The following is a 22,953-nucleotide window of genomic DNA, read 5'->3' as shown; positions in this document are numbered from 1 at the left end:
ATCGAATTATCTGTAATTACCGCTCAGAAACCCACCAGCAGGGACCCCCAGCACGCCCCGCAGCAATGCAACACACGCACGAAGGAGGAAAACCCGCAAAATCGGCGCTTCCCTCGGATCCTCCCCACTTCCCTCTGTGGGGCGGAGCTGGGGTCGGGGCCGGGCGGTGCCGCTGTGTCGATCGCTCCTCCCATTCCTCGGCAGCCATGGCCGCCCCGTCGGAGCCCCCCAGCGCTGCCACCCCCCCACCGCCGCCCCCCGCCCGCCGCTGTCTCCCCGCTTCCTCCGTGGAGCCGCTGCTCTTCCTCGCCACGCTGGCTCTCGGTTTGCAGGGCCCGCTGGCCACCCAGTACCTATGGGATCGGCTCGGGGCCGAGCGCGGCTACGTGGGCCCCAATGGCAGCAGCCCCGACGGCTGCAGGAACGGCAGCGGAGCCATCGAGCCGCTGCGGGAGGTGGGAGCAGCCGGGGAGGGCGGTGGGGAGCATCCCCTGGGCGCTTGGGATGGCCGTGCCCATGCCCTTACGGTGCATTTCTCTTTCAGGAGGTGGAAGCGTTGGTCGCCCATTGGAACCTCTACATCAATCTGGGGGGTTTCTTCGTGGGGCTCTTCTCGGTGACGCTCTTTGGGCCGTGGAGCGACAGCGTGGGCCGGCGGCCGGTGCTGGTGCTGCCAGCAGTGGGCATGGCGGTGCAGGCAGCCGTGTACCTCCTCGTCATGTACCTGCGGCTGCACGTTGCCTACCTGCTCCTGGGACGCATCGTCAGCGGTCTCCTGGGGGACTACAACCTGATCCTGGCCGGCTGCTTCGCTTCCGCGGCCGATAGCAGTGACCGACGCGCGCGCACCTTCCGCGTGGCCATCCTCGAGGCCTGCCTCGGCGTGGCGGGCATGGCGGCCAGCGTTGGCGGTGGCCAATGGCGCAAAGCAGAGGGTTACATCAACCCCTTCTGGCTGGTGCTCGCCGCCAGCCTCGCTGCTGCTCTCTATGCTGCTTTATGCCTGCAGGAAACGGTGAAGCAGCGGAGAGCGGCCAAGCTGTTGACGCTCCAGCACTACAAGGCTGTCTACAGGCTGTACACGGCCCCGGAAAACCTGAGCTCCAGGAGGAAGCTTGCCCTCTACTCCTTGGCTTTCTTTCTTCTTGTCACTGTCCATTTCGGAACCAAGGATCTCTATGTTTTATATGAACTTGGCTCCCCGCTCTGCTGGGCCTCTGATCTCATCGGGTACGGCTCAGCCGCCAGCTACCTGGCGTACCTGAGCAGCCTGGGGGGGCTGCGGCTGCTGCAGCTCTGCCTGGAGGACACCTGGGTGGCAGAGATAGGACTCATCTCCAATATTGCTGGGCTGGTGGTGATTTCGCTTGCTACCACAACACCACTGATGTTTACAGGTGACACAGAGCTCTTAAATCCCTGTATCTCGGGGGCATAGCTTGGAGATGCCAGTAGATCGTAGAGTCACAGATTCATAGGATATCCCAAGCTGGAAGGAATCCATGTGGATCTGAGGGACACAGCTTAGTGGACATGGTAGGGATGGGTTGATTTTTGAACGTGATGATCTTAGGGGTCTTTTCCAACTTTAATTAAATATGATTCTATGATTTTAAGTCAATGCAACTTCAGCTGTTCTTTCCCTAATATGCTGTATCTTGCTTACAGGTTATGGGATTATGTTCCTGTCCATGGCAGCTACTCCAGTTATCAGATCCAAGCTCTCCAAGCTGGTCAGTGAGACGGAGCAAGGTAAGGAGTTGGCCTTATGTACAGTTAAGCCAGGTCCCAAAACACTTGTCTTGGTGGAACATTGACACCAAACTGCTTTGGTAGGTTAGTACTTCCCTAACTCCTTTGGACTCCGGTGCCCATGCATTCACCCTCAGGACTAGGGTGACACTTGAATTTTTCAGACTAGTTGTCAATATTCATCCATTTAGGCTCACTGCATTTTCAAGATGGGGACAAAAAAAGAAAGCAAGGTGGAAAGCATTGTGTTCAAGCTCAGGAGCGGGTCATCCACTTGTCAATTCATTTCAAAGGGTTTGAGGAGCAAGAGTTAAATGGATTATATAACAAGCGGATATTAGTGATTTCCCTGGCCATGACTTTTCTCTGTAGATCAGTAACAGTGGGAAGAAACTCAGTGTTGATAGAGGGTTATATCATTGACCATGGTGAAAGATCATGGATAACCCCGAGGAGGAGCGTATTTGCCTTTTGTCCAGGAATTCATTAGAGAAGGTTACACTTGCTGTTACAGACTGCATGGGAATGCTTCTGCAGGCAGGGAGGGGGGAAGTGAGATGGGAGAGACCTGAAGGTGACTTTGCAAAATTGGATTTCTTGCATTAGAAAGAAGGTGGCACACACTTGATACCAGATTTATGATGCTAAGCCTATAAAATGTGGCCCTCTGCTGCACTTAATGTTTAACAAGCGATAAGATGTGCCTGGCAGTAAACAGATTTAGATAACCCTTTCTGAAGCATTGGTAATTCAGCTGATACGTCCCTGGTCAGCTCCTGTGGTACCAAGTCTGGAAGTCTCAACGTTGGTGTTGTTGCCTGGCTCTCTTGCCTCTAACATCGTGTGTCTTTTGCAGGTGCTCTCTTCGCCTCTGTTGCCTGCGTGGAAGGGCTGTGCTCACTCGTGGCTACAGGGGTGTTCAACTCCCTCTACCCTTCCACCTTGCACTTCATGAGGGGATTCCCCTTTCTCTTTGGGGGCATCGTTCTCCTCATTCCAGCAGCTATCATGGGGTAATTTACTTCAGATTTCTAAACTGCCATAGGAATTGTGGAGCTTAATATAAAAATGATTATTTAGTCTTAGGGTAAGGGCTCAGCAAGGCCTGTTTTCAGTTATGCTTATAGAAAAGTGTTCGGTGCCCCAGTAAGCAGAGATGCAGGTTCATTTCACAGAACAATAGAGCCAGTGAGGTTGGAAAAGACCTCTAAGATCACCAAGTCCAACCGCCAACCCATCGCCACCGTGCCCACTAACCATGTCCCTAATTTGCATTCTCATTTCTTCTGGCATAAGTCCTAGTGATAAACCTACAGCCCGAGTGGCTATCAATGTTCAAAGACCTTCCCAGACTCATTCCACTCTCAGAATGGAATCCAAAATCTGCAGTTGAATTTGCACATCCTCCTTTATGGAAGAGATGGAGCTCTCATGGGAGTCGCTGTTCAATTGTTTCTCTACTAATTAAAGCAAAAGTTTCGTCATGATAGGAAATTAATCCCCTGGAAGAGAGAATGCATTGAGGTTTGTGGTAGAAGTGCAGCAGCTCCTGGCAGGATCATTTTGTTCTGTTCCTTTGAAACTTTAAAACTGACTTCATTCAGCAAAGTCTCAGTGTGCCTTCATAGGTGCTGACTGTTCTTTTTTTCCTTCTTTCTTAGGTGGATAGAAATCCAGGACTCCAACCTTCAGTACAGCCACTTCTCCGATGCTTCCTCGTCCCCTGCAGACGGCTGAGCAGCAGCTTAGCAATGAGGAACTGCCCATTCTGGCAGCGTCCGTCCATAGACTGCTCTTTATTCTTCACTTGTAGAACAGATCAGTGTGTGAGGGACACCTTGGTTGTCCTTACTGATTTTTAAATGCCAAAAAGTTGGAAGTCATGGCTCTGAGTGCCAGGAGGAGCTTGATGTGCAGTTGTGAATATCTCCTTGCTGTGATGTTGGCTCATCACAGAGAGAACCCAAGGGACTACTCAAAAGCCAATCAAGAGTAAAAGCTATTGGTGGCCATTTGCAAGGCCAGTAGTGGTTGGGTTGAGTTGGATTTGTCTGGGCCGAGTTGGGTTGAGTTTGGTTGGTTGGGTTGGGTTGAGTTGGGTTTGTTTAGGTTGAAATTGATTGGTTAGGTGTAATTGGATTGGGTTGAGTTGAGTTGAGTTGGTTTGATTTGGGTTGAGTTTGGTTTGCAAGGTGAGGGTGGGGATGGATAATGAGAAAGAGAGAGCTGAATTCTGGCTTAATTGATACTCTCCTCTGAGTACCACAGTGTGCAGCAGATGAGCTGTTGGTGTGGGTGAAGCCCAGACCAGAGCACGCAGGGCGAGGTTAAAGCAGAGGTAGCCCAACAATGTTCTGCTGAGAAAAACATCTGTGCTCCAAATCAGTGTGTTGTGATTAAAAGTTGTAGGAATGTGGCAGGCCAGTGGTTTTCCATGGGAGTGCTATTGCAGTCCTTGTTCACTGAGCTAGCTAGCTTTAGCTTCATAGTGGTGATCTAGGAAGAAAATGTGCCAGAAGTGCTTGTTGCTATGAGTGCCAGTGGCATGTCTGTCTGCCTGCAGCTCAGACCAGCTCAGGTTGGATATTAGGAAAAATTTATTCTCTGCAAGAGCAGTGATGCATTGGCACAGGCTGCCCAGGGAGGTGGGGGAGTCCCCACCCCTGGAGGTGTCCAGGAACTGTGGAGATGTGGCACTGAGGGCCGTGGTCAGTGGGCATGGTGGGGGTGGGTTGGGGTTGGACTTGGGGATCTGAGAGGTCTTTTCCAACCTTAATGGTTCTGTGTTTCTATGATGGTGAAATCAGTTGGCAGAGCCAGAAGCCGTCCTTCCTCATCAGCCCACGGCGTGTTGGGTTGAGCTGCTAAGGGGACAGCATTAATGTCTTTGGAAGTAAAAATTATTTTGTTTAAGGGGCATGATTTTTTGTCAGTGACTTCACGTCTGCCCTTCTCAGGACATGTTAATGCCAACAAGCAAACCTCCGCATTCGTGTTATTTCTAATTGTTCTTTTCAAAGCATTAACTGTATTGCTCCAATCCTATTTTCTTCACGCTGCCATAAACCAGCAGTTCTGTGTACACTGCGTTGAACACAGTGTTCAGATGTCTGCAATAATGTGAAATTGCTTAGCAGTCAGAATACTTTCAGAGTGAATAAAACCCCCATTTTCTTTTATGACTCTTCAAAAGATTGCTTTTCCCTTGCAGCTGTTGATGAGATTCACCCTTGTCTGTCCTTAACCATGCGTGCAAAATGCTTATACATCACTTTGTTCCCTGTTCATGAAGAGAGGGTGATAAAAATAGAATCAGGGAGTAAGGAAGTGGGAAGTGGAGATGTAGGGAGGAGCTCTGTGTTACACCACTTGGTCTCGGTGGCTGTGCCAGTGGATGTAGGCAGAAGTGATGTGGCTCTATTTGTGGGCTAAGCCCTGGATGAGCTTCCTCCAGGAGCAGGGCATGCTGTGGGGTTGCATTTGGTGTCTGTAGCTGAACCAGTGGTGTCCGTGAGTCTGTAGCTCTACCAACAGACTCCGTGGCATCCACCAGTTACAGCTAATTGTTATGCAGTGAAGTGAAACTGGTGTGCTGGCTCTGCTCTGCTTTTGTGTCAGCGTGCCTGCAAAGGAGAAATTCAATAGGAACTATTATGGTCTATTTAGAAAATTGAAGTTTTTCTAGGCTCCCCTCCAAGAACTGCAAGCAAAGACATGATCTACGCGTTGCGGACAGTGGGTAGAGTCCCTGTGATGCAGTGAGCTCCATCAGCCCATGCAAAAATGGACCCGAAATGTGGGTCCTTGCAGAGAATGATGCCTGGAGAGTGTGCATCACACTCAGCAGAGGATGAGAGATTGACACGGTAAGAGAGCAACTGTGAGAAGGCTGCAGAGAGAAAAGCATGTGGCACAGAGGTTAAGATTTAGAGTGTAAACCAAATTTATTACTAATGTCTGGTAGAACAACTTTTTGACACGGCATGGTAGAGGGATAATGAACAGAATGTGTTTATCTCCTTGGAGTGCCTGCTGAGGCTGGGGATCACTGAGTATGGGATGCTCTGTCAAAGGCAAAGTGAGTTCATGGGGGTGAAGATAATCACGAAACAGGGAAATGGGGAGAGATCGGGTGGGATCTCATGCAGCTCAGACACCTAAGCTCCAGGGGACAAGTAAAACTTCTCTACACTGAATGGTGCATGGGGAGGCTGAATGCTAGAGAGCTCCTTGGAAACAATACAAAGTCATATTGTGTGTTATTGTAGGAAGGAGGATCCTCTGCAGTGATTGAGTGGAACTCCCTTAATGGCCTTGGAAGCCTTGACCTTCAGTAAGTTAGTCAAGACTTTTCCCTGAAGCAGCTCACATGCTGCTTGTATGCTTTGGCAGCTTCACCTTTGGGCTCATCCATTGACTTCCTCAGTGTTTAATCTGAAGATTAGATGATGCTGTGCCTGATGAGTGCTGGGCAGATACAGCTATTAACCTATCACTGGGGAGCAAAGATGCCATTAACTGTGAGCTGATAAGAGCAATCTATAAAGCTCTGATTAAGCACCAGAATTTAAGTTATTTTTATTTTTTTATGAAATGTTGGATCTAAGCCAGAAGGCAATGTGTTTGTGTTCCTGCTAGTTAGGCAAGTAGTGAGGCTTCAGGAAGAGCGGGGAGGAGGAGCGGTGATGCAGTGGCACAGCTGCCCAGGGAGGTGGGGGAGTCCCTGTCACTGGGGGTGTTCAAGAACCATGGGGATGTGGCACTGAAGGCCGTGGTCAGTGGGCATGGTGGGGTGGGGTGGGGTTGGACCTGGGGATCTGAGAGGTCTTTTCCAACCTTAATGTTCTGGACATGTGTCATGGAGCACCAACAACAGAATAAAATACAGCCAATGTATTGTATCTCCCCAGTACAGCGTTTAGCATCTTCCATATCTGCATGGATATGCTTCCCAAGTCCCAGTTCAACCTCCTGTGCAGTATGTATAAATATACTTAATAGAGTGGTCATGCTGAGGTTTCAGATGGAGGGAAGGGTGTTGTTTTAAAAGCACTTTTTGCAAAAGCCCCTTGGAAACTTCCCATGACCTAAAGCCAAACTTCAGCCAGCAGAGCTAAGAGCACAGAGTGGTTTTGCAGCATCAGGAGGGAAAGGCCTCGAAGAGGGGACGAGCTCAGGTAATAAAGGGATATCCCCAGGGAAGGGAAAGCTCCTGCTGAGCGGTTTAGAAACCTTATGTGTGTTATCTTCCCCAAACATGGGGACTTGGTGAGGGCTTAGCTTTTATTTGCCCTTTCCTGCCTTCACCTTCTTAGCACAGTGATGGGCTGTTTCCTCTGCACTGCTCTCTCCCTCCCATGTCCTCTTGCACTGTACCCTCCCAGTCCCCCAGCTTTGCATCCTCAGGAGATGCCACTACTCTGGATGAGGGTTGGAGGGCAGCCTGTCCTCCCTGGGCCTGCTAACACTCTGGGGCTACCCCCAGCCTCATCTCGAGCCAGGAGGTGGGTCAGGTCCTGCGGGAGGGAGAGGAAAGGGCACTACTGGGATGGGGAAAACCTATGGGAGAAATTGGGCCCCACATCAAAAGGGGTCACCTGAGCATCTCTGGAAGGGATGTGGCCTCTGCCCTGGCTCTAGGTCGGCCCCACAGGAAGGGAACAGTCCAGGCCATTGTCTGACCCTGCCGAGGAGTCCCGGGAGGAGCGGCCCTGGAGGAAGCGGATGATTTTGTCGATGGTGGCCTCCTGGTACTCGTGGGACCACCTGCATTGGGGAGGAAAATGGGAGTTGAGTTTTCCATTGAGATGGCACAAGCTGGCTCAGTGCGGCTCCCCTTTTCTCCACAAGAGATGTGCGAGCCTTTGGTCCCTCATGCTCTGAAATGACTCAGCTCCCCTTTGGCCTCTGGTACCTCCCTCGTTGCTTCTCCCACTTGCCTCATGCTCTTTATCACTGCTTATGCAAGTTAAGGAGCCAACCGCATGGCAGAGGTTCCCCTTACTTACTTGATGCCATTAAATTTCAGGACAGCCCTCATGTCCTTGGGAAGTGTTTCTGGATCAGGCCACTCAAAATGGTCTGTGACGGGGACAATGTTCTTTCCAGAGTTTAGGGCTGTCACGATCTCCTGCAGGAACATGGGGTGCTCAGGGTACGGCCATGTCAACCCATCGCCTCCTGCTCCAGGACCCACCACGCTCCCCGTGTTGCATCCCTCACCTTGTGCACCCAGTCCTTGCACTCGGGGTCTGCCATGCACTTATCCAGCGCGTGGGGTGAGAGGACCAGCACAAAGTTGCGGGCACTCAAGACGCTCTGGGTCAGCTTGTCCTCAAACTTCCCCGCCTCCAGCTTCTCCACGTCAATGAACACGCTGAAGCCGTGCAGCTGTAGGTGGACCTTCAGCAGGCTGAGGGTGAGAGGAGATGGCAGCAAGTGGCACGGCGCTGGAGATGCCAGCCCAGGCTGCCCACGGGGTCTGGGTTCCCTGCTATGACCTCCACCAGGACCACGTGAAAAGAGGTAAATCGGCACCAAAGAGGGGAGGATGGAGGTGGTGGGACGGGGAATGACCTCCTTCACAGTGCATTGAACTGGGTTCCAGCACCATGGCGCTGTCCATTGGACATGGGACTCACCTGGCCAACTGCGACCCCGAGCTCCTCCGGTAGCTGATAAATACATCGGTCCCATCGGATGCCGTTTGCAGCGTTATAGGAGAATGGAGCGTTTCTAAGCAGAGCCAACAGCAATGAAAAAAAAAAAATGAAAAGTGCCCAACCATCCGCTTGCCCCAACCAACTCCCAGTCCTCCCTCACCCCTTGCAGCAGAGAGGATGCGGACGCGGTGGAAGCCGGTGCCGATGTGGCAGTCCTCCTGCAGCTGCTGCTCCGTCACGCGGTGCAGGAAGTTGCGGTTGATGCCGCAGGTCAGCAGGTTGTAGGTGTACTGGCGGAACATGGGGTCGATGCCACCCAGCCAGTCGGCCAGGTTGCTGCGGTCGCAGGTGGAGTAGTTGGCGAAGGTTTTCAGCTCTGTCAGCTCCCGGAAAAACCTGACAGGGCAATGAATGGAAGCACAGAGTGGGGATGGAGTGCTGCTGGTCCTGGGAGGACCTGGAGGTGTTTGGTTCCGTGCCTTTAGGAGACAGCATACCAACATGTCATGGTGTAGAATGAACAAAATAAATGGAGGCAAACAGCCGTGTGGCTGCGGATCCTCAGGATGCAGAGAAGTTCAGCTAAGGGAGGAGAGCTCGGGTAAGCCCATGTCCTGGGTAACCTGCAGGACCCTGCTGTGGTTTCTATGCCATAGGTGGGAGCGCTCCTACCTCTTCCGGGTGATGCTGGAGCCCATCCCCAGGTCCTCCTGCAGCTCCTCCTCCGTCAGCCTCAGGAGAATGTCCCCATCCACCTGATGCTCCTGCCAAGAGAAATCCGGGCTGGAAAGGTCTTACCAAGGAAATCCAGGTCCTGTCCACAGGTGTCCCTGCCCAGCACAAGGTCCTACCAGGAAGTTTGGGCAGAACTTGGTGAATCCGATCTGCTGCAGCCACGTCTGCACCTCGCAGGGCTTCCAGTTGGGAACAGTGGGCAGGATGCGTCGAGGCACCTCCTCCCCTATCAGACGCAGCACCTTTTTGGCCAGGGAGGAGGTGGTGCTGCTGGTGGAGTAGCAAACCACCCTCTTGAGGCTCTGTGTGGCCCCGATCTCACTGAAAACCTGCGGGCACAGTGGGAAGAGGCTTTGTTTGGCTTCCCCTCCTCCTGCCCACAACCCGGGGCTGGGGCACTTCATGAGCTCAAAGGGCACAGAGGACACTGGGACATAGTTGTGGCATCACTGCCCTTTTGCACATCCTTCCCTCCAGCCAACCTACCTTCTACCTCTCCATCCAACCTACCCTTTACCTTTGTTTTCTTCTGCCTGGCCTTGATGGCAGCCTCAGTGCACAGGTAGAAGGCAGCGATGCACTGTGCCTCCAGCCGCGAGCTGTCCAGCAAGGGGACCAAGCGCTGCAGGTCCTCCGCTGTCCTGCCCTGGCTGTTGTCACTGCTCCCCAGCATGTCACACGCAAACTGTTCCGGATCCAGTGAGGCAATGAATGGCTCCACCAGAGCCAATGTCCCCGAGCGCTCCACCTCCTTCTCGATTTCCTTGTTGGTGGCCAGCACAGCGATGGCCAGGCAGGCGTGCAGGCGGATGAACTCATCATCCCTTGAGAAAACCAATGGGAAAAGCCACTCGGCCGCCTTCTTCTCAATCATCAAGCGCTGGTTGCCCTGCCCGCCGTACATGGCGCAGTTGGCCAAGGCCATGGCACAGTGCCGCAGCACCACGGGATCTGTCCAGCGACACCAGTAGAGGATGGCATCCAGGCCCCCGTCGGAGATGAGCTGGGAGCAGGTCTCCTCTGTGTGCTTGAACATGTGCTCCAGGATGCCGGAGACGCTCTGCGCCAGCTGGGGAACGTCTCGCTCCTTGGCTAGGTTCAGGATCACACCCAGACCGATCCGGGCAATCCGGTCCCTGCAGGGAGAAGACCCCATAAGGACCACTTGTACCATGGTGGTGTTTGTGCCGCGACAGCCAGATGTTGATTCATGGACCACAGCTGCCAGATGTGCTGCCAGCTCCAGGAGTGAAAGAGTTCCAGGTGCAGGATGAGGGGTGCACAGCCCAGCACTGCTGTGCTCATCTCCTGCTCCAGGTAAGACACACATAGCAATCAGCAGTGCAGGGTAGGCTAATGCCAGGCTAGGAATAGATCTGCTCAGCCAGCTTTCCTGAGCTGCGTCATGCTCTGGGATGACAACTCATTTGCCCCTAAGCCAGTGCTGTCCTCTGACTTCTCCTTGTGTTGCTACCAAGCTCAGAACCTAGCTGAGCAACTGCTGCCAAAGATGGTGTGCAGCAGCGTGAGGTCTGGCCCTGTGCCACCAGCAGCAGCATCTTTGCAGATCAGCACAGGCAGCAGATCCCACCCTTGCCCTGTCCATGTTCAGCACAGCCCCCCACACACTGAGACACAGCCACTCTGCAGCCCTGTGCTCTTTTGGATGGGGACATCTGGATGGGGCCATGCCTGATGGGTGAGGAAGTGGAAAATGTTGGGTACTCTGCTGCTGGGTCATTGGCATGGGGTCCAAGCCAGAGCAGTGCTGGGCTGGGGGCACCAGAGCTTCTGGGAAGGCTGCTGCCACATGACTGGTGCTGACCTTGAGTTGGATTTGGCAGCCAACACCATGGAGAGCTCTGGAAACAAAGCCTGTACCCTGGGCTGGCTGCCAGCCCGGCTGCGGGTGGGTGGTGATATGGGCCCCGCTTATCGATGGGGCCAGTGGCCTCCAACTGTTCCTGGAGCAGCTCTGGCTCTCTCCTAGCAGACAGCTGAGTGCTGCGTTCTGACCGTGCCACAGAGGTTTCCTGGGATTAATTCACCCTAATGGATTTTCCCTATTTAGCTCTGCTCCTTTTTGCAGTGCACAGTGAGGGCTGCGCTCTGAGTCCTCAGCCTGGGAGCGCGATGTGCTGCACATGGAGCTGGAGTGAGACCCTCAGCTCTGGCCAGGATTCCTAAGCACATTTCCAAAGCAATGGTTTGGGGCACCGACCCCAACAAACAGAGCTGCAGGAGTCTGGCAGGGGTTTAGGTAGAGGGGTGAGCAGTCACCATGGGATGGGGAGAAACCCTTCGGTGATGCGACTGGTGCACTGGGGCTGCTGGGTGGTGCTGGGTGCCACGTGTGCATGCTGGTACACGTGCTGGTGCACACCCTCATGCACACGCTTCCACCCCATTGGTGATGCTGCTCCGGCACAGCCTGACGCTTCTCACCCATCCTGGGGCACAGCACATCCATCTCCAGCCTCCACGGAGCCATGGGTTGTGTGCTCCCATAGCCACCAACTTATGGCCTTCTCTGGTCAGCAACAGGAAGTCTCAGGGAACTAGCTTCATCTTCCTCCTCCTCCTCCTGCTGTGGTTATGGCTAAGGGGCCGTCGTGTTTGCTCATCCTTGGAGAGAGATGCCCCAGACAAACCACCCAGCTCTCCCAAGGGGCTTCTTGGGGACACCTGGGCTGGAGGTGGCTCGTAGAACACCCCAACCCATGCCAGCATCCCCTGTGCTGGGGCAGCAAGCCATGGACCCTGCATGCATGCAAGAGGGAGACGTAGAGCAGAGCAGAGCAGGGTACAGGCACCAGGAATGCTCAGAAATCTGAGGGGTGTGGGTGGCTCCTGGTGGACTCACCTGTTCTCCGCCACCAGGATCTGCTCCAGGAGCTGCCCCGCCTGGCACTTGGTCTCCAGCTCGGCCGTGTAGAGCAGGTTGAGCAGCAGGTCCAGGCCTCCCTCCAGGCGGATGGCATCGCACAGCGCTTTGGCCACGTCCCTTCCCAGCGTGGGCATCCCCCAGGCTTCCTCCACCAGCTGGAAGATCTCAGCGATGGCCTTCCCCATCTCGGCAGGGCCGGCTGCCTGCTTGGCACGGGCAATAGAGCGCTGCAGGGCGGGCAGGATCCGCTCCAGAGCCGCCCGTATGTCTGAGTTCACCCCGGGGGAAACCTCACGATGCTCCCTGGAGCTGCCTGCAGCCCAGCATCCCGCTTGGCTCACGCACTCGGGTACCGCCAACCTCTCCGCGCCCGACATGGTGAAGAGCCGGCACAGCCGATGGACGGAGACGAGCAGGGTGAGCACCATCGGCATCCCTCAGCGCAGCATCCTCAGCGCCCGCCCGCTGGCACCGCCCAGGCTGGGCTCCTTTTTGGGAACGCAGGGTGGGGACGCGATGGCAGAGCCACGCTCCGCATCCCGGCTCGCCCACGGCTGATGTCACCTGGTCCAAGCGCCGCCTCTGCGAGGAGGGGCTCACCCCGCTGCAGCCCCCCTTGTGCCCAGAGCCCTCCTCCTGCACGCAGCCCCTGCCCAACCCCGCTGTCCCCATGTCCCCCCTCCCCATGTGCCCCGGAGGCCTCTGTGGCCGCCCCTGGGGAAGGGAGCACCGCGGTGGCCGTGGCACCGCATTTTGGAGGCATTTCACATCGTGGGCTGGGCTGAGTAACTGCTGCATGGGAAATTCAGAGCAGCTCTTGGGTGGGCTCGGGATTTGCATGATAAAAGAAGGAGCAAGGCAGCCTGGGCCCCTTTTATTTTCTTTTTCCAGGCCAGACGTGCTCAGGGCAGAAATGCTTTGGGAGGAGCAGCTTAAATCCTCAGCTCCAAAAACAGCTCAGCCCCAGACTTAAATCCAAGCTGATGTTGTGATGCCACAGAGCTGCTTCTAATCCTCCCAGGACCCAGAACGGACGCAGGGAGGGACATCAGACAGCAGAGGAGGTGACCAGGAGGCACAGAACCAGTAAGCAGTTCCCAGATAAGTCGTTATCAGGGGTCGCGGTGTGGCTGTGATGCAGCAATAAGGGTTTTCTGCTGTGGAGCGGGCAGAGTTCAAGCCCTTCCCTTTGCCTTGTCCTAGAGAGCTTTGTTTTGCTCTGCTTTGCTTCTTGGGAGGGTTTCGAGTGACAGCAGAGAGATTGGTGGGAGCTGAGAGCGGGGAGGTGGCTGGGAGCCTGGAAGCAGCGGGCAGCTCGGTCTGAGCCCATCAGCAGCAGGGTTTTGGTGCTGCCCAGTCCCTGCTGCTGCCCCGGGGGTCCCCAGCCCCTCCACCCACCCCCAGCCTTGGCCCTGCAGGGATGGGATGAAGGCAGCGCAACACCCGCTTGCAACCAGGGACAGTGCCAGCCCGGAACTGGGGCAGGAGCGGGGTGAGGGGACTGCAGGAGCTCTGCCCCGTTGCCTGTTGCTCAACCAGGACTGGAAATGCCTCACTCCGCTCCAGACCAGAGGTCTTCCCAGCAAGGGAGGGAGCAGCCGATGCCAGGAACTGCCCTTGCCCAGACCAGCACGGGGGGAACCCACGGGGCTGTCTTCTCTCCCCAAATTTTGTCGCTTGGAATGGCACTGTGGCCATCCTGGGACGGGCAGACACCAGTGGAGCTCTGCCCCAGCAAAGTAAACAGCCAGAATGGGATCACCATCACCTCACGAGCGTTTGCTCCTTGCCCCCGATTAAATAATCATCCTGCAGTTATCAGGAGCCGCCAAAAGAGCTGAGTTGACATTAATTAGTAACTGAGAAGCTTGGTCGGAAAGGGAACAAGAGGAGCAAAATACACGGGCTTTTGTTTGCCTACCATAGCGAAAGTGCACAGCGCTTCCCTCTGCCTACGGCCGTTCACCCCCAGCCCCACTCCTTGGGCAGCAGCCCCATACCCCGCCTGCGTCCTTTGGGGCTCCCTTCCTGCTGCCAGGCTTCCTGCAAGCCAGCAGTCCCCCAACCCTCCGACATGTGAGCGCATGCCCAGAGCTTTTCCCTTGGCACGATGTGGCCTGAGAAGGGAGGAGAGCAGGAGGGAGAGCGCTGCCCCTTCTCTCCACGCACTGACCTTGCCCTGTTTGTTTTCTCCGGGACAGGCTGAGCAAACAGTGGATGCTGGGGCCCCAGCGCTGCGTCCCGCTCAGTTGCAGTAGGGCTGCGCTCCCGGCTGCCCACCATGAGGCTGCTGCTGCCCGTCCTGGTTCTGGGCCTGCTCGCCCTGACTCATGCTGCTGAAGGTGAGCCCCAACCCTGCCCCGCTCGCTGCCATGGGGATGGGGTGATGGTGTGGATACCCCAGGCAAATCCCTGCTGCTGGGTCACACAGCTTGTTGCATGGGGGGGAGCAGGGAGCGGTGCCACCCGGGTGCCCACGGAGAGGTTGGGGATGTCATCCCGTTTGCCTGCACCCCGCCATGATGCCTCCATGCTTTTGCAGACTCCTGCGAGGGTCGCTGTGATGAGGGCTTCAACTCCATGAAGAAGTGCCAGTGTGACACCCTCTGCAACTACTACCAGAGCTGCTGCAGTGACTACTCCACGGTCTGCAAAGCCAAAGGTACCGGCCCTGCTGCCACCCATGCCCCCTCCCACCAGTCTCAGTGGCTTCAGGGTTCCCAGTGGTGTCCTATGTCCATGGGGCAATGGCTGGGCTGGGATTTGGCTCTAGGGTGCTGCAGAGCTCAGTACCCTGGGAGGACCCATACCCAATGGGGGGACATCTGGGGATCTGTGACCAACCTGTCCCCTCCCCAGTGATCCAGGGAGATCTCTTTGCCATTCTCCTCAAAGCCCACTCATAGAATCATAGACTCGTTAAGGTTGGAAAAGACCTCTAGGATCGTCAGGGCCAACCACCAACCCATCCCTACCATGCCCGCTCGTAGAGTCATTAAGGTTGGGCAAGATCCATCCTATCACACTGGCCCTGGGAGGACCCATATGTGGCATGGGGACACTCAGGGCTCTGCGACCAACCTGTCCCCTCCGCAGTGACACGAGGAGATGTCTTCGCCTTGCCGGAGGACGATTACCTCGACTACGACCTCCCCATCGACACCGGCACCGTAGGGCCCACAGGGGCACCGGCGCCCACGGAACACCCCACGGAACCACCCGCATCACCAACACAGGAGACTGAAAAGGTCACTGAGGAGACACTGGTAGAGACAGAGGCACCTGTGCTCCACCCCACCACTACCACCACCACGTGCGATGATACCGGCATCACGTGCTCAGAGGATGAGCCTGAGGAGCTGTGCAGCAGGAAACCTTTCAATGCCTTCACCGACCTGAAGAACGGTTCTCTCTATGCTTTCCGAGGTACCCACAGCTCTTTTTCCAGCACCTTGAGGTTTCCCTTCCACCTGGGGCTGGTCTCCCAGCTCCCACCTCCCTCCTCCCCTCTCTTCCCAGGGAAGTACTTCTATGAGTTGGATGAGTCCAGCGTGCGGCCCGGCTACCCCAAGCTCATCAGTGATGTCTGGGGCATCGAGGGCCCCATCGATGCAGCCTTCACACGCATCAACTGCCAGGGCAAGACATATCTCTTCAAGGTAGGCAGAGCTCTCCTGGTCACAGCACCCCCTTCCCTTGTCTCCACCCTGGGATCTTCCACATACACGTGGTGGCTTCTGGATGTCCCCAGATCCCCATGGCCGTCTCCAACATGCCCATACTGGGTGACACTGTGCTACCTTACCAACCCCCCTGTTCTCCCCCAGGGCAGCCAGTACTGGCGCTTTGATGACGGAGCCCTGGACCCCGGGTACCCACGTGACATCTCCGAGGGCTTTGAGGGTATCCCCAACAACATCGACGCTGCCTTCGCCCTCCCAGCACACAGCTACAATGGCAATGAGCGAGTCTATTTCTTCAAGGGTAATGCAACCAGCCCTCCCAGTCCCTGCAGCAGCCATGGGCAGAATGCTGCTCCCCTGCCTGCTGCTCAGCCCCGAGCACCACAATCATACCCCACATCCTTCCCCTAGGCAAGTACTATTGGTCCTATGACTTCGCCCACCAGCCCACGCAAGCCGAGTGTGATAAGTCCTCTCCCTCCACTGTGTTCAACCACTATGCCTTCATGAACCGTGACAGCTGGGAGAACATCTTCTTTTCCCTCTTCGGTAGTAGGATGGGTAAGTGCTGGGACATTGAGTCCAGCCATCAACCCCTTCCCACCGTGCCCATTCACAGAAACTTAGATAGAATCATTAATTTTGGAATTAATTTTCTCTAAGACCATAGAGTCCAATGGTCAACCCCTCCCTGCCATCCCTGCTCATACAACCATAGACTCATTAAGGTTGGAAAAGACCTCTAAGATCATTAAGTCCAAACGCCAACCCATTCCCACCATGTCCACTCACAGAGACATTACGGTTGGGCAAGATCCCAACACATGTCCCATCACACTGGGGACCCTTTGGAGCATCCCTGTGCCATGGGGCAGGCACTGGGGGCTGCCTGGGGGGCAGATGCTGGCACCCACGCATTGCTGCCCCCTAACTCATGCTTTCTGGCAGTCGGGGCGAGCGGCCCACGGCCCATCAGCATGGACTGGCGGGGGGTGCCCAGCCAGCTGGATGCTGCCATGGCCGGCAGGATCTACGTGGCATCCCGGCAGCCCCGCAGGAGGAATTCCCGTCGCTACCGCAAGAGGTACAAGAACCATCGCTCTCTGAATTTGGGTTTCTGGGGCTGGCTGAACAACGATTCCGAATCTACTGACACCGAAAGAGACTGGCTGTCAGGATCGCAGTGCGAGACCCTACAGAGCGTCTACTTCTTTGTAGGGGGTGAGTCTGGGGGAGAGCTGCCCCGTTGGGCTGGGGATGCTTTGGGACAGTGTGGGGCTGGCAAGCGAGGTCTGACAGCTCCTTCTGTCTCTCCCCAGACAAGTATTACCGTGTCAACCTGCGCACCAAGCGCGTGGACCTGGTGCAGCCCCGCTACCCGCGCTCCATCGCGCAGTACTGGCTGGACTGCCCGCAGCCCGATGGGGAGAGCACCTGAATGGGCCCCACCGCAGCCACCAGCAGCACGGCCCCTAGCTAGACCCAAATAAATTGCCAGCGCCGTGTCTGTCCATCTGTCCATCAGGGCAAGGTCTGTGGGTTGTGCAGTTGCTGTAGCGTGCTGTAGTCCCTGAAGCGTGACTGTGCTGGGGTTGTGTCCCCACTGCCAGCCCTGGTCACAGTGTGAGCGCAGCACTCAGATTTGCTCCACCAGCCACTCCAAGGTCTCTTCCCACTGCAGCAGAGGGATGGCTCCGGAGGCTGTGAGTCAGGAGCAGTGGGGTCAGACCTGCAGCATGCTGGGACTGGGCTTGCAGTCCCACGGAACCTGATCCCATGGTACCACTCACCTCTGGGTTCTGGTGATCCTGGCCATGGCGGGGCTGAAGGGACGACCCTTCCCTCGGTGCCCGCTGCCTCCTGGCTATCCCGTGGCACTGCGTGTCGACGCAGTGAGCTCCAGCTCCTGCCCTGGCTCCTGTTGTGAGGATGTATGAGCGAAACCCCAACCTCCCCACAAGCCTGGGGCTTTTCCTTGCCCTCAGCTCTCACCGCTTTCCCTTCTGTGGCCAGCAGCTGGGCACGGTGCCGTCATCCTGGGCGGGCAGTGGGAGGCTGGCACTTCCCTTGTTGGGGACCGGCAGCATGTGGGGGCCAAGCAGAGCTGTCAGGCTGCCCCCACCCCCTGCTACCCCCCGCAATGGGATCGACCCTACCTGGGACGCAATGGCATCAGCATGGCGCTGGGGGCAGCTGGAGGCAGAAGGCAGCTTCTGCAAGAGGGCAGTGGGTGTTTGCACAGTGTCACCCTGCATCATGCTTGGGGACATTAGGGACTCACCGGCAGCCGATGCGCAGAGGTGGGCATCACACTGGGGTGATGGGGCCATGGGGGGTGGCTGAGTGGGATGTGTGCGCTCCGGTGCGGGACATGGCTGCGGGATGGGATGGTCGGGATGTCGCCAGCGCTGGGGTCTGGGGACAGCCAGGGCTGCCTGGGGAGCAGAGAGAGCAGGACAGGGCAGCAGCAGCCTCCCTGAACCCTGCAGCCCTGGGAGAGGCACCACCACACCGGCTGTTGGAGACCCTATGCTCATGGCTCCTGCATGTCCCGGGGGAGCACCGTACCTGAGCTGTTCATTCTCCACCACAAAGTCCCGCAGCAGGCCATAGAGGCTGGGCCAGGCTGGAGCTCCTTCTGCCGGGAGCTGTCCTTTGAGGGGTGAATGGTGTAGCCCCCCAGGGCCGTACCTGCCCACCCAGCCAGGCCATGCCCCTGGCACCTCCCCACTCCTGGGCAAGCTGAGTTGCTGTCTCAGGGAGAGGTTCTCCAGCTGCAGCGCCTGAATCTCCTCCTCCAAGGTTTGCAGCAGCTTCTCCCGAGGCACCTGGGAGCACCAGGGAATAGCTCAAGGTAGGGGTCCCATGGTGGGGCTGAGCATCCCGCCCCTTCCCACAGCCGTACCTTATTGGCCATGGGTCTGGTGGTGACCCTGCGGGCTCTGCTGGCATAGTGCAGCGTGCTCAGTGTCTCCGAGAGGCAGCACGAGGATGGGGAGACACAGGCGACCTGCCAACGAGTTGAGTCACCCTGTCCCCATTCAACCTTCCCCTCCATGGGCCCCCCCAGCTCCATGCATGTCCTCCCATACCATCAGTGTGACCCCTGAGCCGCCCAGAGAGCGGGCCAGCAGCCGGGTGAGCTTGCTGTCCCGGTAGGGGATGTGTGTCCGCTTCCCTCGGGGCTTGGCCAGCAGGGAGATGCAGTGTCCTACAGGGAGGGTGAGCTGCAGAGCATGCAGTGGAGCTGCAGTGGGGTACTGCAGCCGACAGGGGCCCCCAGCTCTTACCCAGTGCCAGGAGGCTGCGGTTGATGTTGTTGGCCTCTACAGAGAGCTCCCCGCTGGAGCCGGTGTCCTTCACCCGCTCGCTGCCGGCCAGGTCCACAAAGCACAGCGTGCCCAGCTTGCTGGGGCCAGGCTGGGGGGGGCACATTGTGGGGTGATGCTGCAGTCCTGCATCCATCCCCCCCCCTCCCCCCCATTGTGTAACTCCCTGAGTTCGGGATGCAATCTGTTCTGCTCGCCCCAGCACCACCAAAACATCCTTGGGGAGGAGGAGGCAGCCCTCACCTTGGGGCTGGAGGAACCCCCCCCAGCAGACCCCAATCCCCCAGCCCTCCCTGTGACCCAGCAGCAGGTGAAGGGCTCACTGCTTGGCTGCGGATGTGGACGGTCAGGATGGCGTGGCTGCGGCTCGAGTGCCCATTGAGGGCATGCGCAGAGGTCCGTCGCCTCTGGGAACCTGCCGGGACAGAAAGCTGCAGGGGGACCTGGGGGGTACCTCCCATGTGTACCCCAGCCCCACAGCCCGGCACCTTGCAGGAGCAGCTCGACGACAGCCTCCAGGCTCTCAAAATCCACACTGAGCTGGTTCTCCACGTAGAAACCGCGGGTTTTGCTCCAGCGCAGGGGTAGGGAGCGCGGTGGCCCCGCACTCAACAGATCCCTGACCTTGGGGGTGGCAGAGGGGTCAGGAGGTGCCAGTGAGGCTGGCATTGGGGCCGGGTGGGTGCTCACCTGCTCGTTGTAGATCTCCAGGTAGGAGGCACTGAGCGCCAGGCCGTTGTCGTGGCTCTGCTCCAGGAGGCAGGAGAAGGATCGCTGCATCAGCCCCAGCAGCCCCGGGCCATCACTCTGTGGAGATGCCACAAGGTCAAGGGATCACACCGCATCGGCACCCGCTGCTTGTCCCACTGCTGGGAGCCAGAGTGGTACCTGCCCCAGAGGGCCCATCAGGGTGTAGGTCTTCCCCGAGCCCGTCTGTCCGTAGGCGAAAACAGTGCAGGAGAAGCTGGGGGAGACGCTGAGCCTCAGGCACGGCGCCAGGCAGAGGGTGGCAGAGGGATGCCACCTCTCGGCACTGTCCCAGCAATGCAGACATCCCGGTGCCGTCTGGATGTAGGGTGGGGGGCATGCGGGGGGCTCACCCTTCCACCGCAAGCTCCACCAGCTGCCGCATGCCGCTGCCCTCGAAGACGGCCTCCTGCGAGGCACCCGCGTCGAAAACGGCGCTGAAGGCAAAGGTGGCATCGTGCCTGGCCGCGCTCACCTGGGCACGGGGAAGGCGGTGGCTCAGGAGGGGGTCACAGGCCCTGGCCCCACCGTGGGGAGGTGGCACATACGTGGACAGTGCCATCGCCCAGGCTGTGCACCGCGTGCCGGTCACCTCGACGTATCTCCGTGCAGGTCAGTGGCCGGATCCTGATTGGGGCATTGGGGGGGGGGAACACACAGAGGTGGCACCGCGTGGGGACCCTCGGGAATCCCACTGTGACACTGCCCTGGGGAACAGGTGACACTGACCTCAGCACCACCCTCAGGCGCGTTTCTCCACTCTCCTGCTCCTCGCCGGGGCTCCTAGGGGGAAACAAGGGGCAGCAGGGTGGAGGAGGCACCCCAGGGAGAGGGACTTGCACATGCGCTTTCCTCCTGCCCCCCTGTGTCCCAGCGCCTGGCAGGGGATGGAGAGTTGTCCCACCATGTTCCCGCACAGAGATCCCCCTGTCCTTTCCTCCCCAGCCTTTTTGCTGTAGCTGTGTCAGTGGTGGCTGATCAGGCCCTGGGCTCAGCCCCCTCATTTCCCCTGGACTTACAGTCGCACTTGGCTCCGTGGAAGCATTTTGGGCCGTGCTCCTGCTTGGGGCCCCCAGCCCCGCTCCTCCTCTGCCTCCATTCACCCCCAGCACTCCTCTCTCGGGGCGGCAGCAGTGCCTGCTCGGCCTCGGTGGGATCCACCACCAACCAGCCCTCTCTGCCCCGCACAACCGGTACCACCGCTCCGGTTAAACATTGACTGGTGCCAGCCCTGCGGGAGGGTGGCACGGGGGGTGAGACTGGGGGGCAGGCGACGGGTGCTGCATGGGGTCACCTTGGCCCAAGGGGAGGGGTGCAGGAGGTCTCAGCATCAGCTGCATTTCCCAACTCGATGGCACCAGACCCCTGAGCCTCCTCCATGGCTGCGGTCCCTATGGCTCCCCGATGGGGGAAAGGCTCAGAGCTGTCGGGTTGCCCAGTACCTAGGCAAACTGGGGTTACTGGTGCTGGGGGAGCAGCTCCTGGAGCTGTTGGGGTGCCCGGTACAGGGAACTGCTAGGGTTATGTGACACCGGGGGCACCCCGATGTCCCCGGGATGCTGCCGTCGGTGCGCAACGACCGGGACCGGCCCCAGGGAGCCGCCGGGGGAGAAAGGCCGGGAGGGGGGAACCGGTCAGCACCGCCCGCTCGGGGCGGTCCCAGCCCACCGGCAGGGGATAAAAGCCGGGTTGGGAGCGGGGCCGGGGGAGCCGGGCAGGATGAGTGCGGCCCCGGGCACCTCCCGCGCCCCACAGCCGCTGCTCCGCTTCCCCGACGGGGCGGGCAGCCCTGCGGCGGGGACAGAGAACCGAGCTCCGGGGCCCTGCCCCTGTCCGGGGGGACCGAGGAAGAGGCGGAGGACCACGTTCAGCCGGGGGCAGCTGTCAGAGCTGGAGAGGGCCTTCGCCGCTGTGCCCTACCCGGACATCGCCACCCGGGAGCGCCTGGCTGAGCTCACGCAGCTGCCCGAGGCCAAGATCCAGGTGAGCAGGGCTGAGACCCTCAAGACCCCCCAACCTCCCTCCATCCCTCCCAGGGTCCCCATCCTGCACACCCGCCCTGTCGAGCTGTTCCCGTTGTCTCACGGTTCCCTCATTCCCTGGCCCAGGTCTGGTTCCAGAACCGCCGTGCTCGCAGGATCCGCAGCGCCAAACCGGAGCCACCGCTGTCACCGCCACCGGGGGAACAGGATCCGCCCGTGGTGACCCCCGAAAGCAGCATCCCAGTCCCCACGCTGCCACCATCGGGAGCCCACAGCCCTGCTTGGGGCCTTCCCACCTCGCTGGGCTCTATCTCTGACCTTATCTACAGTGCAGCTATCACCAATCTGGGCGAGCCGTAACCGGGGTGCACTGGGGCTTAATGCCCTGACTTCATTAGGGTGCGGAATTACTGCTGGGCCCAGCGGTCCCTACAATGCCATCCAATATCCTAAATGCTGGTGCAGCCGTGACGGGGCCAGCTCCCAATCAGCCCCCCCTAATACCGACTAATCTTTCAGAAAAATACCTTAATCTGAGGCAGGATCCGTGGATGATTGTGGCGTGGCCGCCCTTAATCCTCAGGCACGTTCGCAGGTGCCGGCAGATTTCCCCGTATCGGATATTAAAGCGTGTTCGCAGAGGGGCTTAGCTGCCATCAGAGCATTAATCACCGTGTCCAGCCCTGGCACAGTGCCCACCTGGCAGGTGTCTGGGTCTCTGGGGCCCAGCAGAGCCCCCTCCCCACTGCGGGGCCATATGGGCACCCAGTGGGCTCCGCTCTCTGCTCCACAGCACCTGAGAAGCCCCTGGGCTCCTTTTGGAGCTGCCTTCCCTCCCCAGCCAAAGAAGATGGGCTTGGTATGAGCAGTGCAGAGGGTATGCCTGCCGCTGGGGACAACGCTGAACCAGGTGCCAACTCCAATTTGGTCGCACCAGGTGTTGTCATCCTGAACAGATCTGCATGGAGGGCAACCATCACCATGCACTGCTACACTGACCATGAGTGAGTACTGCCCTCCCTAAAACAGGCAGGGGACCAGGTGGGAGCAGGAAGGACAGGCTAAGCAAGAGCCCTGGTTCCCTCAGAAGACAGCAGGATGTGAGATGCAGAGGGAGAGGGAAGATTCATGGCTGTCTGTGATGTCTTTTAGAGGCGAGGTCAGCATGCTGCGTGG

General features: G+C 57.9%; 4 protein-coding genes across 14 annotated transcripts; 2 read left to right on the top strand and 2 right to left on the bottom strand.

The window, feature by feature from the left end:
- SLC46A1 (solute carrier family 46 member 1) lies at positions 192-4,427 on the top strand. The gene is made up of 5 exons (XM_021415404.1): positions 192-455; positions 545-1,397; positions 1,669-1,752; positions 2,609-2,765; positions 3,414-4,427. The coding sequence occupies exons 1-5, from the start codon at positions 207-209 to the stop codon at positions 3,487-3,489; spliced, it is 1,419 nt and encodes a 472-aa protein (XP_021271079.1). The 5' UTR covers positions 192-206; the 3' UTR covers positions 3,490-4,427.
- SARM1 (sterile alpha and TIR motif containing 1) lies at positions 5,374-12,619 on the bottom strand. 2 transcript variants are annotated; one of them, XM_021415402.1, is made up of 9 exons: positions 12,013-12,619; positions 9,667-10,285; positions 9,266-9,478; positions 9,087-9,178; positions 8,575-8,810; positions 8,394-8,487; positions 7,975-8,164; positions 7,761-7,882; positions 5,374-7,518 (listed from the first exon to the last, which is right to left on the bottom strand). In XM_021415402.1, the coding sequence occupies exons 1-9, from the start codon at positions 12,468-12,470 to the stop codon at positions 7,389-7,391; spliced, it is 2,154 nt and encodes a 717-aa protein (XP_021271077.1). In that variant the 5' UTR covers positions 12,471-12,619; the 3' UTR covers positions 5,374-7,388. The 2 variants fall into 2 exon arrangements, with proteins under 2 accessions (XP_021271077.1, XP_021271076.1); XM_021415401.1 differs by having other exon boundaries at positions 8,394-8,810.
- Positions 12,330-17,230, top strand: VTN (vitronectin). The gene is made up of 10 exons (XM_021415405.1): positions 12,330-12,453; positions 12,928-13,122; positions 14,238-14,378; positions 14,579-14,698; positions 15,133-15,462; positions 15,556-15,695; positions 15,864-16,020; positions 16,131-16,280; positions 16,668-16,940; positions 17,039-17,230. The coding sequence occupies exons 3-10, from the start codon at positions 14,318-14,320 to the stop codon at positions 17,155-17,157; spliced, it is 1,350 nt and encodes a 449-aa protein (XP_021271080.1). The 5' UTR covers positions 12,330-12,453; positions 12,928-13,122; positions 14,238-14,317; the 3' UTR covers positions 17,158-17,230.
- KIF12 (kinesin family member 12) lies at positions 17,285-22,811 on the bottom strand. 10 transcript variants are annotated; one of them, XM_021415397.1, is made up of 15 exons: positions 20,525-20,821; positions 20,344-20,422; positions 20,149-20,270; positions 19,937-20,012; positions 19,537-19,855; positions 19,372-19,463; positions 19,010-19,139; positions 18,812-18,930; positions 18,625-18,729; positions 18,288-18,547; positions 18,001-18,154; positions 17,876-17,932; positions 17,712-17,785; positions 17,510-17,637; positions 17,285-17,420 (listed from the first exon to the last, which is right to left on the bottom strand). In XM_021415397.1, the coding sequence occupies exons 1-15, from the start codon at positions 20,797-20,799 to the stop codon at positions 17,356-17,358; spliced, it is 2,055 nt and encodes a 684-aa protein (XP_021271072.1). In that variant the 5' UTR covers positions 20,800-20,821; the 3' UTR covers positions 17,285-17,355. The 10 variants fall into 10 exon arrangements, with proteins under 10 accessions (XP_021271072.1, XP_021271070.1, XP_021271073.1 ...); XM_021415395.1 differs by having other exon boundaries at positions 17,712-17,932; XM_021415398.1 differs by having other exon boundaries at positions 17,712-17,932; positions 18,411-18,547.

Source organism: Numida meleagris, chromosome 18 (assembly GCF_002078875.1).
Source record: "Numida meleagris isolate 19003 breed g44 Domestic line chromosome 18, NumMel1.0, whole genome shotgun sequence".
In the NCBI taxonomy this organism is placed as follows: domain Eukaryota; kingdom Metazoa; phylum Chordata; class Aves; order Galliformes; family Numididae; genus Numida; species Numida meleagris.
Note: the sequence above shows the minus strand (reverse complement) of the source record. Positions and strands in the feature narration are given on the sequence as shown.

Bases quoted from the DNA above. Each gene is read 5' to 3' on its own strand.
- SLC46A1 (XM_021415404.1), top strand. From the start codon at position 207: ATGGCCGCCCCGTCGGAGCCCCCCAGCGCTGCCACCCCCCCACCGCCG. The intron at 456-544 runs GTGGGAGCAGCC...TTTCTCTTTCAG, and splicing joins CCATCGAGCCGCTGCGGGAG to GAGGTGGAAGCGTTGGTCGC. The intron at 2,766-3,413 runs GTAATTTACTTC...CTTCTTTCTTAG, and splicing joins ATTCCAGCAGCTATCATGGG to GTGGATAGAAATCCAGGACT.
- SARM1 (XM_021415401.1), bottom strand. From the start codon at position 12,470: ATGCCGATGGTGCTCACCCTGCTCGTCTCCGTCCATCGGCTGTGCCGG. The intron at 8,165-8,393 runs GTGAGTCCCATG...TCTCACCCTCAG, and splicing joins TCGGGGTCGCAGTTGGCCAG to CCTGCTGAAGGTCCACCTAC. The intron at 7,883-7,974 runs GTGAGGGATGCA...ATGTTCCTGCAG, and splicing joins GCAAGGACTGGGTGCACAAG to GAGATCGTGACAGCCCTAAA.
- VTN (XM_021415405.1), top strand. From the start codon at position 14,318: ATGAGGCTGCTGCTGCCCGTCCTGGTTCTGGGCCTGCTCGCCCTGACT. The intron at 15,696-15,863 runs GTAGGCAGAGCT...GTTCTCCCCCAG, and splicing joins GCAAGACATATCTCTTCAAG to GGCAGCCAGTACTGGCGCTT. The intron at 16,281-16,667 runs GTAAGTGCTGGG...GCTTTCTGGCAG, and splicing joins CCTCTTCGGTAGTAGGATGG to TCGGGGCGAGCGGCCCACGG.
- KIF12 (XM_021415391.1), bottom strand. From the start codon at position 20,799: ATGAGGGGGCTGAGCCCAGGGCCTGATCAGCCACCACTGACACAGCTA. The intron at 20,271-20,343 runs GTATGTGCCACC...CCCCGTGCCCAG, and splicing joins TGGGCGATGGCACTGTCCAC to GTGAGCGCGGCCAGGCACGA. The intron at 19,464-19,536 runs GTGCCGGGCTGT...CTGTCCCGGCAG, and splicing joins CGTCGAGCTGCTCCTGCAAG to GTTCCCAGAGGCGACGGACC.